This window comes from Chiloscyllium punctatum, chromosome 15, assembly GCF_047496795.1.
Source record: "Chiloscyllium punctatum isolate Juve2018m chromosome 15, sChiPun1.3, whole genome shotgun sequence".
Taxonomy (NCBI): Eukaryota; Metazoa; Chordata; class Chondrichthyes; order Orectolobiformes; family Hemiscylliidae; genus Chiloscyllium; species Chiloscyllium punctatum.
Window position 1 is genome coordinate 46,774,470 of NC_092753.1, and position 15,639 is coordinate 46,790,108.

Consider the following 15,639-nt stretch of genomic DNA (forward strand, 5'->3'; position numbering starts at 1 on the left):
CCTTGCTATTATTGAACCAGCCCATGCTATTATTGAACCAATGCTTATGATATCATAGTCAATCTCCACCATGCATGTCCAAGCCTTCAACTTAATTCATAACTGTTTAGTTGCTGAGTCTTAAGGCGTTTACTTCCCTGACTACGTACACTGATGAGTTTGTTTATTTTCTCATTATTTGCCTTTGCGTTAGACTGGCACTCAAACTGTAATCTACCAGCCCTTACTGTCTATTATAATGTCTAGATTACTCACATTTCCTGCCTCTATCAGTTTTTATACTTCATATCAACTGTATTTGCTCCTCTGCTGTACCCTAACATAATAAGTATTTCAGTATGAGAACATTGACCCCGCAGCAAAAGTCATTGTATTTTATAAAATAATTAAGTCTCCAAAAAGGATCTGAGCTGTTTGAATATGTTAAAACCAACCTACTTTAGAAATAGGATTGTTGCAAGCTGGACACTCTGCACTAATTTATCCATTCACATCAGATTTTTAATCATAGACAATATATATTTTGTACCGTTTCCACACACAATTTATGTATGAAGACATGGTAGCACTCTCAATATTTCAGACAACTTGACAAGGACCCCAGAATGTAAAGTGGTTAAGCTGTCAAGAAGAGCTGTTCCTTTCACAATATCCTTAGATGAGTAACTTGTGCCTATTTTTATTTTTTCCACTTGTGTCAGGATATATAACAGCTCGCAAGGCATCCAGATCCAGAACTTGGACAGTCGCTCCAGTCTCATTGTCACTAATGCCACTGAGGATCACTATGGCAACTACACATGTGTGGCAGGCAACAAGCTGGGGATCGCCAATGCAAGCATATTTCTATACAGTAAGGCCCCTCCTGAATCACCAGAAACTGAAAATGTTTATTTCCTTTTATTGGCTAGTGTAGTTTAAATGCTATTTTGAAACAATACTTTATCTCCTGCAGTCTTTTCTTCCTGCAGATTACTCTACCTGACGGAAGGGAAAACATTTTACCTGCTTTATTTTCCTTGCAGCAAGCCCACCTTGTCATTGGTCAATCAATAAAGTCATTTTGACTGTGTTGCTGTGGAAGTAGCTGATTCTGTGTGCCTGTGTGCTTGCTGCTTGAGGGAGGCAGCATCACCCATGAAATGAAAATCATCTGATGTACATTTGGGTCAGGGAGATGGACAATTCGGTGTGAATAAGAGCACCAAGTTTTCTTAATTAATATTTTCTGGTTAGACCATCATACAGTTTAATACTTTTCCCAAACAATCCTTCTGAGCATGCATGGCATTGGCCTGCAGAGACATTGGCGGTTAAAGTAACGTACAGTAGTTTAGAACTTGGAAATTTCTTTTTCATCAAGAATGATCAAAGCAGAAATTTAGTTTAACATAAGGAAGGGTAAATAACTGCTGATAGAGTCAAGTCCAATCACATCTAATTTGAGACATTGTTTTTAAAGAATGATCAGCTGAGTAGATGCCTCCTCACAAGGGGATAAAAATTCACCTTGTCGCTGAAAGCTAGTTTTAGTGTATTGGCTGCCAGTTATATGACCCATTGACATGCAGCACTTTGTGCTATTGAATATCGAGAGGAGAATACAACTGCAGGTCTCCTCCACCGCTGCTCCCTCACCACCCGATACCTGGAGGAAGAACATATCATCTTCTGCCTCGGAACACTTCAACCCAATGGCATCAATGTAGATTTCACCAGTTTCCTCGTTTCCCCTTCCCCCACCTCACCCTAGCTCCAACCTTCCAGCTCAGTACCGCCCTCATGACCTGTCCTCCCTGCCTATCTTCCTTTCCACATATCCACTCCACCCTCCTCTCTGACCTATCACCTCCATCCCCACCCCCATTCACCTATTGTACTCTATGCTACTTTCTCACCACCCCCACCCCCCTCTCATTTATCCCTCCACTCTGCAGGCACCCCGCCTCTATTCCTGATGAAGAGTTTTTGCCCGAAACGTTGATTTTCCTGCTCCTCGGACGCTGCCTGACCTGCTGCACTTTTCCAGCACCACTCTTATCTAAACACTGGTTTCCAGCAACTGCAGTTCTTGTTTTTACCTAGCCAATGAACACTGTCTTTATTATGTTACCATCCAAGATGATTCTATAATCTGTGCTTTGTATATGGCTATTTTGTTTTCGTCTTTAGGGTTTCAGATTGACCAAGCTCTTCAAATTTGGCTGGCTGATTATTTTAACATTTCTGTAGAAAGGTTACTGTGAAAGGAGCACACCCACTCAGAATTGTGGTCTGGATTTTCTGCTCAATTGCATTGCAATTTCACAGTGTACTTAAGCTGATATCAGGGTAACTGGCACAAAGAAATGAACAATTTTAAGCCCAAATTTGCATTCAGAGCTTATTGGGTTTCTGTACAAAGTTAAAATTCACATAACACCAGGTTATAGTCAAACAGGTTTATTTGGAAGCACTAGCTTTCAGGGCACTGCTCCTTCATCAGGTAAGTGTGGAGCAGGATCATAAGACACAGAACTTAAAGCAAAAGATTACAGTGTCATGCAACTGAAATGACATATTGAACAAACCTGGATTGCTGTTAAGTCTTTCATTGTTTAGAATGTGCTGCAGGTTTCGGTTCATTCACATGTAAATCCCAGAACTTCTTTTAAGTCACATTCTCAAGATAACTAATGGTTTTATTAAAAAAAAAGTGACATCTCAGCTCAGACAATGCATCAAAGATGTGAGATCAGAGTCTGTCTGTATCTCAATCTTGAGTTAGACTGGTTCTATTTCTAAAGTGGAAATTATAAAATATTACATGAATTGACTGCCTGCATTGACTGCCTGCAGAGTATGCGCTTTTTGAGCAAAATAGAATGTATCTGCAAATATAATGCTGCAAATGCAAATTCATCCCATAGACTTATATGTTATGCGTGTGTGCATGCATGTGAGTCTGTGTGCGTGAGTGCATATGAGGGAGTTTGCATTTGCGTTTGTGCAGATGTGTTAAAGTGTGAGTATAATGGAGTATTAGCCAGTGGGAGAGAATGTGTGTGGGTGTGAGTGTGGGGTGTATGAGTGTGCATATAGGAGAGAAAGTATATATGAGAGAGTCTGTGTGTGTATGTGATAATGTAAGAGTATGTCTATGTGTGCAAAAGAGAGTGTATTGTGCAGTGAGGGCACCTGTAGTGTGACATGAACCTAAGGTCCTGGTTGAGGCCATCCTCATGGGTACCAAACTTGGCTATCACTCTGCGTTGTTGCGTATCCCAAAGGCATTTGCAGAATTATATTTGCAGATACATTCTATTTTGCTCAAAAAACACAGAATCTGCAGGCAATCAATGCAGGCAGTCAATCCATGTGACATTTTCTAAATTCCTACTTTGGGGAAAGAACAAGTCTGACTCAAGATTGGGATACATACAGACTCTAACTTCACACCTTTAATGCATTGTCTGAGCTGAGATTTTTTTTATAAACCTTAAGTTATCTCAAAAATGTTACTTAAAAGAAGTTCTGGAACTTACCTATTAATGATCTGAAACCTGCGACTCATTCTAAAAGATGAAAGATTTAACAGCAATCGATTTGCTTAACTTATCATTTCAATTGCATGACACTGTAATCTTTTGCTATAGATTCTGCGTCTTATGATCCCTGTTCCACAGCTACCTGATGAAGGAGTGGCACTCCAAAAGATAGTGCTTCCAAAGAAACCTGTTGGACTATAACCTGGTGTTGTGTGATTTTTTAACTTTGTCCACCCCAGTCCAACACTGGCTCCTCCACATTATGGTTTCTGTAAACTTTCATCTGGTTTTGAAAACATCCCATTTTACCTAGGCCCGACTCACAAAAGATTACATAACCCCAGAATTAATTAAATCAATGCCTATTGAGAGTGTCCACCAGCCGTTCTTGTTTTCAGGCCTTTCTAGACTTCAAACATTGGCTACAAGTAAGGTTTTGAATGAACGCTCCCCTCACTGCCACACTCCTTTTTTTGCACAATCTCTTATCCCCTTGCCACCCCAATCCATGCCCCATTCTCTGCACCCTTTGCTCACCATTCTTCACCCTTTACCACCCTACTCACCACTTATGTTACTGCCCTGCTCGCCCAATCAAGGGAAGCCTTTCTTGGCAACATCAGCAAACTGATCATTTTATGTTCTGTCTCTATAGGTTTGATTGAAACTGAGAACAAAGCATGCATTTTAATCAGAAATATCATCTTTCAATGGCAGGATTTATGTGTAATTTGGAGTTATATATGGATAATATTTGGATTATATATGGAGTTATAATTAGATTTATATATGTGGTTTTGTGCACCCTTCAATTTTAAGATAACAAACACAGTCCTTTGTCCTAGGGTGGTGGTTAGAAAGTTAAAGATGTTCCCCAAAAACACTGCTGCCATCTGTACTTTAGTTCCTGAGCTTGCTCAGTCTTTTTTTAAATATGAGTTGTTGCTTCGTCACTTCCCTGCCTGATTCTCCTAATTCACAGCTTCAATAGCTCCTGAACCCTCTTGTTTGTTGTTTCTGCTGAATATTCACTCACCTTATTGTTGACCCTTCTGCTTCGTGACCTGTTTGTTCACCATCTCTCCCACGAAATTGTTTCTACTCTCCAACCCTCCCACTTGGTCCCTCTTCTGAATTGTCACCTTTTCTGACTCACTGTGACTCCTTGTTATTGACCATCCAGCTCGCCATATCTCCCACTCACAACTTGCCCTCCCCTGGCTCACCACTCATCATCTCTCCTGCTCATTGGTTCACTCCCCTGGCCTGCAGGTCACCACATCCACCGCCCCCTGCCAAGTTTTCATTAACCACCTCATCCCTTATTTTCTCACTCACCACCTCTTTTCGCCCACCAGTCAGCATCTCACTGTCCAATCCTGAAGTTCTCACCTACTGTTTCTCAGAACTTGTTGTCGTGCCCGCTCGCCACTTCCTTGGCCCTCCTTCTGCTTCGGCAATCCTCCTGTTCCCTCCATTCCATTTGTAGTTCCTCTTGTTCCGTCACACCTTTTTCTTTCTCTTTGTTCCTCACACTGCCCCTGTCCTGCACCTTTGCACAGAGTGAGGATTTTAGAGAGGAAAATGAAATTAAGATGGATGTGGAGGGTAGCAAAGTGGAGGATTGGAGGAGATGATGATTGGAAAAGATGAGAAGTGTGTCTGTAAAGATGGAGACACTTTAGCTGGAGACAGTAAGCAGCAAGTGGGAGATAAGTTGAAAAAAAGTTTGTACTGTTAGTTCTGAAATATTAGTAAGCTTTTAACAGTTAGTAAGAAGATTTTTGGGCTGGTTAGATTCAAAGCAGTCAATTTTCTTTAATGTAAAAATTGCAGCTCAGGGATGTAACTCACTTAATTATACAGTTTCTGCTGGTACAGTGATATTCATTTACCAAACTTCTTTAGGGGGCGAAACAATGGCTGAGCAACAACAAGAAATTGTGTTTATGTTGCACTTATAATGCACTAAGACATTCTGAGATGCTTCAGAAGTGAATTATTAAATCAAGTATGCCACCGAATCATTTAAGTCGGAACACCTGAGGCTTGGTTAAAAGGGTAGGTTTAAAGAAGTGTCTCAAGGAGGAATAAGTTTCAGCCATCTCAAGAGAGGCAAAAATTGAGCTTGACCGAAGAGAAAAGGACGAGAATTTCAATTCAAGTTTGAAGAACTTAAGGCAGGGAGAAGGGAGAAAAGATAACCTCATGAATACTGAGGCCCATGAGAAGGCAAATTACCATTTCCTTGATGTTGAACTGGCAGAGAGTGGGCAGTAACCACAAGTCTGATACATGAACTCATGAAACCCAGAGGGAAAAAAAATTAAAACACAGTAAGATTTAGAAATGAATGTACTAGATGTCCATTTTGAAGTATGCATATCAAATCTGACCAGTATGTGTCATTTACAAATATTTTTCTTCTGAAAAGTCAAATATCTACCATTTTATTGAATCAAATTCCAAATTTTAAAGCACATGAGATTGACAGTTTAATGCAGGCATTTGAGGGCTCTTGTGGTGCAGTGCTAGAATCCCTGCCTCTGAGCCAGAAGGCCTGGATTTAAGTCTCTCCTACTATAACACATCTGAACAGGTCGATTTGAAAAGAAAATCCTCTCAAGCATTTGACTTGTTATCTGGTGACCACAATCGAGACACCACTTGCCAATTGAAAACTTTACTAATGAAAAACAGCTCTTGAAAGATTTGCTTTTGCGTCAATCCTGTTTGTGAAATTGAGTCTAATGTTACAGAGCTTGCTGTTCTCGAGATTAATGATCAAAGGGCTTAAATATACTGGAAGTGTCTGAACAACTGAGAAAGAATCGAGGAAGCCATCATGAAGAAATGATTCGTCAGCTCAAAAAAAGCTGTAGCTGGCCAGTGAAAGTCTGAGAGGTCATTTAACGGAAAAGGGCAGTTGATCAATTTCAGATTCGATCAGATTTGACATTAAATTATAACAGAAATAAGAGGTAAAGGGGTGGCAACACCTCCACAATTGCCTTATTGCTATATAAACTCTCATGGTTGGTCTGATGTGGTCTATTGTTGGGTAGCCAGGGACCTGCTTGTTTCATGATGTAGCTCATCTCTTTTTTTAAAATAGAAATTGCTGTTCTCTGACATAAGTATGACTATTTCAGACTGGTTGAAGAATGTTTCATACAAATGTTCAAATTATAAGGGTTACCTCCCTGGGTTATGCTGTCATGTGGTTAAGGTAATGAATATTTAAGTGCAGTCCTAATTGGAAGAGACTTATTATGGGAGTGATTAGAATTACTTTACACACATAGGAATATCTAAGGTAAGAACCTCAATTCATAGCAACTCTAAACTGCCTAATTGAAGAAATGCCAGGAGGCCTCAAAACCTTTTGCTAGTGTGACTGATTGGGTGCAGCAATTGGGGTGCTATATTTATTTTCTTTATGCTCCTGAACTAGAAAATTAAGGCTCTGTTCCATTTTTGAGTGAGAACAGGTTTAGATTGGGTGTCAGATCGCATTCCATCTCCTCCTGCCTTCATCACATATTCTCAAAGAGTCACACATAATGATTGATCATTTGAGTGAGGTAGCTGTTATATTACTGTCTGACGTTAGACAAGAGGAGAAATCTGTAAAATAAAGAAAATAGCCCTAAAACTCAAAAACTGCAAGCCAGATGGTTAAATATTTAAAAGAGAAAGTCAGTGCAATTTGCACTCTTCATATTCTGGCACAGTAATTTTCCATTTCATTGTGATGCTCAGTCTGTTGTGCAGGTTTCAGATGTGAACAGTTACCTCAGCAACATCATTAATAATAATATATCTGACACTGAGTTCAAAATCTCTTTGACTGACTGTTGTCATCTAAAGATATGTAAATTATGACTCACTGTATAAAATGTTCTTAATTTAACTATTTTGCACAAATGTATTTTTTTGTAGAATTACACATCTTTTTTCCCCTTTCATATCTCCTGTTGTGAAGCAAAAACATTTTATACATTTCTGTCAATCAGGTTCCCAGCTCTGGCTTTATGGGGATGTAAGTGCTTTTAATTGGATGGATTGCTTTAAGTTCAAAGCAGCAATTAAAACAGTTTCAGCAAAAAAAAAATGAAAGGGAACCAGAAATAATGAGAGGTTTTTTTTCCTGTCAAATGATTCCAGAATCACAGCATTTTTCTCCCAGTGTGGTGAATAGTCATATTTGTTTGGCTGTGAAAGATGACAGTAAAGAGGGAGTGAAGTTTTTTTATTCCTTTCAGTTGCATGACATCTAAGAATTAGGATGAACAATACTGAAGCTTAACCTGTTCCCCATGTTCCCTCCAGGCTTGGCTTAAATCTGATACATACCCCACTGTTTAAAATATCCATGTGTAAATCATGCAATTATTTGACTTAAAAGTACTGATCTTTTTCTGATTCCATCACAGACTTCACCACTTACTTATAGCAGATACATTTGTATGAATGTGATTTGCCTGCTATATGTGCTATGGCCCATTTAAGGTGGTTGCACTATTATATGTCATACTTTTTCTTCCAGTATAGTGAGCCTTAGTTCAGTTATTTCTAGCTCCAATTTGTCAGTCAGGTTCATTTAAATGGCAATTAATACTTGTTACAAACTGTAACCCCATACCAATTAGGCTTAATTACTAAGGGTAATTAAACATTTATAAGATACTATTGTTTTCAATGATGAAGAAAGCTTAAAATAGATGTTGAGTTTGACTAGCCATTAAATGATCTCCTGAGGTATGTGGTGTCGAAATGAGGTTTCAAACAGATCTTATGGGGATGATTGCTGTGATATGTTCTGGTACCTAAGATTCAGGGCCACTATTGCTCTTTAGGTTTTCTCTCATCATCCATTTATTGGTTGCATAATTTGAGCATTAGGTTAACTTGATTGGATGCTGTTCACCATCTTTACAGGAGGTCAAAGCCAGGGACTTCTGCTATTGGGTTATTGATGGGGTGTTGATTCTTTATTCTGCATTAGTCATGTGATTCAATCCATTTGGGTACTGTGAATGATTCCAGCTACAGGTTGGAATGCAATGCAATGGCTGCATTAGTTTGCAACACTGTGTTATAGAAAAATTACACTTTAGAAACAGCACTTAAAGTGTTGATGTAATTACGTCATAGCTAACACACATTTGAAAACTGCTGCCAATTAGCCAGACACATTTTAGCGAATTCACATTAATGTACCTAAATATTAGCAACTGTACATATATTGAAAAAGGTCAAGCTCTACCAAACTCCAACCCTATTGGTGGACCATTGTTAGCCTCTGTTCATTTGATTTTGTTAGCCAGGTAGATATAGAATTTATGGTTGCTCATTATGATCTTGGTAAGCGTTATGAGTGGGTCCTTGGATAGATGCAAAGATAGTACACTTAAAATTATATGTCTGGAACAGGAATTGTATTCCATGCTTTAAATTGTCTGTGCTCATGCTTCCCATTGCTTACTTCAGTTTAATTTGTCCTCTATAACAACACACAGGCTTAATTAATCACAAAAACACAATAGACAACAATCGCACCAAATAAAACACTGAATGATTGTGCACTTACAATAAGTCTGAGACCTTTGTGGCATTGAGTGATTTCTGAAAGTTTCAGTAGTAGGCTTTCATACTAGAGAGCACTGTCAGCTGATAACATGTCTTAAAGGCAACTCCAATCTTCATTTACTTTGCAAATCATTCTCCAATGTTAGTTATGAGTGCAAGGACTGTTCAAAGCAGCTTCTTTCTTTAGAATTCTTATTTAGTAGAAAAGTTAGTTTTATCCAATTAAGGACAAACCACTTGACCATCTTGTAGACTGTAGACAAAACCCAATGGAACAGTAGCTTTTGGAATTGTTGGCTGGTTTTCCTGACTCTTAAGATTTCCTTAACTTTGGAATGGCACCAGACTTTAGTATTATTGTAGTGTCATTGAATTTGGAGTTGAGTTTGGCAAGTCACATTAATACTTTTGAAAGTAAGCAAAGGACTGTGGATTCTGGAGATGTGAAATGAAAACCCCAACGTGCTGGCGAAGCTCAGCAGAACTAGCAGCATTTGTATCCAAAGAAAGTTTTAGGCTCGCAAAGGTGGGTATTGAGTCGAGCACACATGGTGATCATTTGCATTGTACGTTCACTTGCCGATACCTTAGACTTTGCTCGAGAAAGATGTTCAACATTGAGTTGATAAATGCCAAGTGCTGAAATGATTATTTCAGTTAGCTGTTCCTCAATAGCACTCCAGGTTGACATGTTCAATATGCCCATGCTTTTCAGACCTGGAGATCACTCCTGGAAGTTCAGTCATCCACTTGATGATGTTATCTGGCACGTTCTTGTGGAATGAGCATGAGTTCTCAGCTGAGAGTCCCCAGCCTCCTCCTGGTCAATGAAAAGAATTCAAGGAATTCACGAAAGCTGCAACTTTCAAACAAAACATCTTCTTAAAGATTCATGTGTGCAACAGGAATTCCACTGCTCTATTTTGGTCTGCACTCAGGGTACACTTCATGAGATTGCACATTCTCAGCATATGGAGAAGCACAAAATGGTAGAAAGAAGTAAAAAATAAGGTGTACCACCTCCACCGGTATTGGAGGAGAGTGGACCCTGCCTACCTCCCTCCTCTTGCCTCACACAGATTCATTCATAATCGTTGCTCTTAGGTTCTTTTTCCATTGGGTGACAACCTCTGTGGGATGCTTAAATTGAGTAGGCTGAGCAACAGGAGAAATTTGAAATTAAAGAAACTACTGGAGAAACTCAATAGCTCTGGCAGCATCTGTGTGGAGAGAAAAAAATGTTAATATGTCAAACCCATCTGCTTTACTAATGTCCTTTAGGGAAAGAAAATCTGCCATCCCCATCAGCTCTAGCCTACCTGAGTATCCAGATCCCTAGCAATGGATTTGAATTTTAACTACTCTCTGAAATGGCCGAGCAAGCTATCCGTTCAAGGGCAATTCGGGGTGGGTATTACGTGCTGGTCTAACCAGAGATATTCATGTCTCATGAAAGAATAAAGAAACTGGCTCACCTCCCGATTCCCTGAAATCTACCCATAGAATCCCAACAGTGCAGAAGCAGGCCATTCAGCCTATCAGGTGCAACTGACCCTTGAAAGAGCATACCGCCAAGACACACCCGATGACCAAAACCTGCATTTTCCGTGGCTAATCCACCTAGCCTGCACATCCTTGGACACTGGGCAATTTAGTATGGCCAATCCACCTAATCTGCACATCTTTGGACTGTGAGAGGAAATCAGAGCACCCTGAGGAAACCCATGTAGACAGAGGGAGAATGTGCAAAGTCCACACAGTCACCTAATGATGGAATCAATCCTGGGACCCTGGTACTATGAGGCAGTAGTGCTAACCAATGTGCCACTGTGCTGCCCATCCACACCAACATGGCACAAGTGAGCCATGTGATGGAAAACTTTCCACTTCTCCAGAAAGGTGAGACTGCAACAATGCATAGGAAGCTTGAAACTATTTGTGTCAAAACAATCTACTTGATTAGCAGGCAAGCAGCACCTTTCAACATTCACTCCCTTTGCTATTGGTATATGTTTACATTAGAGATGGTCAGTTTTAGTCCTGAAAAGTACACTAGTCTTGGTCAACTATGCTGTGCAAATCTTCTATTCCTTAGTTTTCTATATCTGAAATAATTTCTGTTCATACCACAAGATGCATCCAAATGTTTCCCAACCTGCAAAAGGTTTGGCAGAAAACCAGAGTTTCTTTACACTTGAATTTTGCAATTTCAGCATTGCATGGAATGAAGCTTACATTTCAATTTTTAACTTGACCTGTCTGACAAGAATGGAATAGCTTAAAATAAAGTTCAGTCTTTGTTTGCTATGGTACAAGTAGATCAGATGAGATTTAGTCACCTTGTCTAATGTGCAGTTCGGGTTGGAAGAAGTAGGATTGGAGGAGGACTGTAAAGGACATAAACACACTCACAGACCAGTTTAGCTAAGTGGCTATGTCTGCACATTCTAAGTAAAATCGTGCTCAGGATTCTACATCTGATCTCACTTACTCTGGACTAAGGCCAGTCGTCACTCAAAATGTTTACGTATGTGTACTTTAATCCTTCTTTTCATGAAAAGTGAAGACACAATAATAATATACTTCCTGTCACACATTTTGCACCTGTTTATGTGACCCACAGTTGCTACATTGGGAACAGATTGCATTTTGGATTTGCTGACATTGCCAAATTCCTTTTCATGTGACTCTCAACACTGAGAGCTGATTTTATTTTACAGCTGCACCCTCCAAGGCTATTTTGTAAGTGTGATACAGCAGCAGGAAAGGGCACATTTGAGTGTGTTGCTTTAAACTGCCGCAGACCATTAATTGTTGCATTTTAATCTCGCATTTTATCAGCATATGCACTCACTCAGTGACAGACAGTTCTCTGGTGAATACATGTTGAGGTGCTGGTGCTTGAAATGGTCATACCTGAATACCTTTCAGTGATTGGATTGCCAGCAGCTTGCCACTCAATTCCACACATAGAAAATAGGAACTGTCTTGTACAACAAGAACTAATATTCTAAAACAAACAGCATGTTTTACTTTAAAAGTAGTTTCTGTAAATGTGACTTTAATGTTCCCACTATTTTTTCAATTGCTTTGCACTTTTGTCCCTCTTGTATTATTTTGACTGATGTGCTGCTGACTACCAATGTCCTGACTGAGCAGTTTTAGTACTCGTGACATAGACTTCAGTTGAATACAATGACACTATCATGCAGTAATGCCAGATTATCAAATCTTTCAAACAGTAAACAACTGTCCAGCTTTGTATTTGATGCATAAGAAATACAAATTTACTGGTCACTTTACAAAGGTTGCAATTGCTGCATTCATTATTTGGAGTCTTTGGTAGCTCATACGGACTACAGCTTGAAAAATTGAATTTGTTCAAAGTTACTTCCATTTCTTTCAATGTTGATATGGGAAATACTTTTGAAAAACTGCATTGTCTTTTCACTTCAGTCTTTTATCAAATCTTCTTTATATTTTAATAATAGTTGAACCGTTCTTAAATGACTGGAAAATTTTCTTGCAAAAGATTGGACAGCTGTGCATTTGATTCGTAAGTGATACAAACTTGAATGTAATATTTTCTATAATTGATAAGTCTATTAACATCATTGATATCAAGCTAAATTGTATAGACTTGAGTAAGAACAGTACGAGGAATAGCTGGAGGCGACTTCAGGATTAGTTTAATCGTAGTGGAAAGAAAAACATTTTCATGAGTCAGCACATTATAAATGCCACGGTAAAGTTTAGTCTCCTTCAGTTTTTTTGGTGTCATGGGGTCATTGAAAATTGTGAGATTTTAATTGGTTGAAATCACATGAAACATCTTCATCTACTGAGTTTATGAATCAGAAGTTTCATCACTAAATATTGAAAAATAAAAAATAGGAGCCAGAGTAGACCATTCAGTCTTTTAAGCTTCATTCAATATGATCATGATTGATCATCCAACTCAAGTACTCTGTTCTCGCTTTCTCCCCATTCCCTTTGATCCCTTTAGCCCGAAGAACTAAATCTAACTCATTCTTAAAAACTTTTAGTGTTTTGGTTTCAACTACTTTCTGTGGCAGAGAATTTGAAAAGCTAACTATTGTCTGGATGAGGAAATTTCTCTTCATCTCAGTCCTAAATTGCAATGTATCCATAAACAATGACGCTTGGTTCTTCCTAGTCATTGAGAATATTCTTCTCACATTTGTCATGTCTAACATATTAACAGCTTAAAGTTACAAGTTGCAATATTAGCTTCTGCCTCCAGAAATGAGCACATTGGTGGGAGGTTGGGTTGATTTAAAATTTTCACAGCTCACTTACTACTACTCACTAAGCTCTGGTAAGTAAAAGTTCATTCACCGACTTCAGACCCATTTGTGTGAAGTTTCTCTTCCATTACTTAAGAAAATCAGATAATTAATTTATTATAACTGGACCAAGGATGGAAAGTGTTTGTTAGTAACATTGCACTGTGCATCTTCATGTAGTGGATGTGCTAATCCACATATTTCTTGCACTGGCTATCATGTTTGGGCAGAGATTTAATACTAATGCACTTAATTATGTCTTAAATAATGTACTATATAGAAACAAGTGTATTGAGGTTGTAGAATAGCTCTAGATAGAATAAATTGCATTTGAAATAATGCCCTACTTGTTTCAAGTGAAATAATTATGAAGCTGAGACACTAACCCGGAAATTACTGTTGACAATGTGAAGAGACAAGCTCATAGTGTTCTGCCTATTTCATCAATGGAGGTTATTAGGCAGTCAAATATAAATGATTTGACCCTGTGCTAAACCAGAACACCAAAAAATGTCATGTAAACATGTTCTGTATTTATTGGCAACATTAATTCTGCAGCATTATTGGACCGTATGCTAAGAAATAAGGCATTTATTTAATTTTTTTTAAAAGTTTTATTTTTTTCTGATGTTCTGCTCAAGTAAGTAAATCAATAATGTTCTAACACCTTCATATAATACAATAAGTATCTGGCAGTTATGCCATAAACATTTTATTAGACCCCAAACTAAATCACACCATCTGTTTCTTTCGAAGTAGATTCTCTGCCTAATGATGACATTTTTTTTACAATGTTTTCTTAAACTGATAGATTGTATGGAGTAATTTCACAAGGGTCTACAGGCCTTGAGGAATTTTTTGTACCAGAGAGCATTAGTCAGTGTAGAGTAACGGATAAATTAAATCTTTACTCCCCAGGATAACAAGAGTGTGCGCAAAGGAGCAATGTCATAGTGCTGTCAGAACAAATAGAACTGGAGCCTGAGCCTGTAATTCTGTGGTAACATGTCCTCTCTTATCATGCCTTGTAAATAGCCAATTAATGTTCCTTAATATGAGTGTACACATCATGTTACTCCAGTTAGAAAATTGGAGTTGAAACCTTAAGCTCTTCTTTGACACACATTTAGTATTCCAGGAAACAATAAGGAAAAAAATTAGTTTTATACCCGTATAACATGACTGATGGAAGAATGATTCCTTAAAAAAAGGCCCCAGTACACTACAGTTTATTACTAAATTTGAAGTTGCAGTCATAGAGACTACAAGATAGCTATTGTTGGAAATGGTGAATTGACACTTGTGTAATAGAGGATATTCCCCGGAGGTTTGGATTACACATGTTCTTGGAGTTGAGAGCAAGAAGCTGGGAAATAAGTATGATCATTCAAAAACTGAGTGCTGGGAGGAGATACTGAGTACTTGCAGTGGAAAAGACTTCCAATATCTACTATTGATGTGCCTTAATTTAAAATGGATGCACAGACACACCATAGAAAGTTAATTATATGAGAGAAAGAGATTCAAACTTTATGGTGTGGATTTCTGTTGTTGATAGGGTTTGGTGCAGTGGAAATTGAAATGCATGCCACTTAATATTATCAATTTAGAACAATCTTTAATGTTTTATACAATGTGTCATTTCTTTTGGTCTCAAATTTGGTTGTTTAGCTCACAATTACATGACTTCTTTCCAAACTCTATCATAGATCTGGAATCATAGCACATAGCATTATTGCATTTGAATGGTAGACATTGGCAGAGCTGAGTTTCGAGCTGAAAATGTGCTGCTGGAAAAGCATAGCAACTCAGGCAGCATCCAAGGAGCAGGAGAATCGACGTTTCGGGCATAAGCCCTTCTTCAGGCCCTTCTTCTCATGCCCGAAACGTCGATCCTCCTGCTGCTTGGATGCTGCCTGACCTGCTGCGCTTTTCCAGCAACACATTTTCAGCTCTGATCTCCAGCATCTGCAGTTCTCACTTTTTCCGGGGCTGAGCTTCAGGCAATATCCATGTTAAAGGGGGAAGTAATGTTAGGAACTGAAAGAAAAACTTCATCAATGGAATGTCAATTTTGTTCCTTCCTTCAGTCAGATTCTAGTATGTATTATTTCATGACTGAATTGTTCAAATTCAATTATGGTCATTCTAACAGAAAGATTCACAATCAGCTTATATGATTTGAGCTGAAATATTAGACATGTAATCCAAGC

At 38.6% G+C, this 15,639-nt stretch overlaps 1 protein-coding gene across 4 annotated transcripts in view; it reads left to right on the forward strand.

Moving 5' to 3' along the window:
- LOC140486218 (limbic system-associated membrane protein-like) overlaps positions 1-15,639 on the forward strand; it is an 884,602-nt gene that overhangs the window by 751,317 nt on the left and 117,646 nt on the right. For all 4 annotated transcript variants that reach the window (XM_072585049.1, XM_072585050.1, XM_072585051.1 and 1 more), the window contains exon 6: positions 702-853. In XM_072585049.1, coding sequence (XP_072441150.1) covers positions 702-853 — 152 coding nt within the window. The remainder of the gene's footprint in view (positions 1-701; positions 854-15,639) is intronic.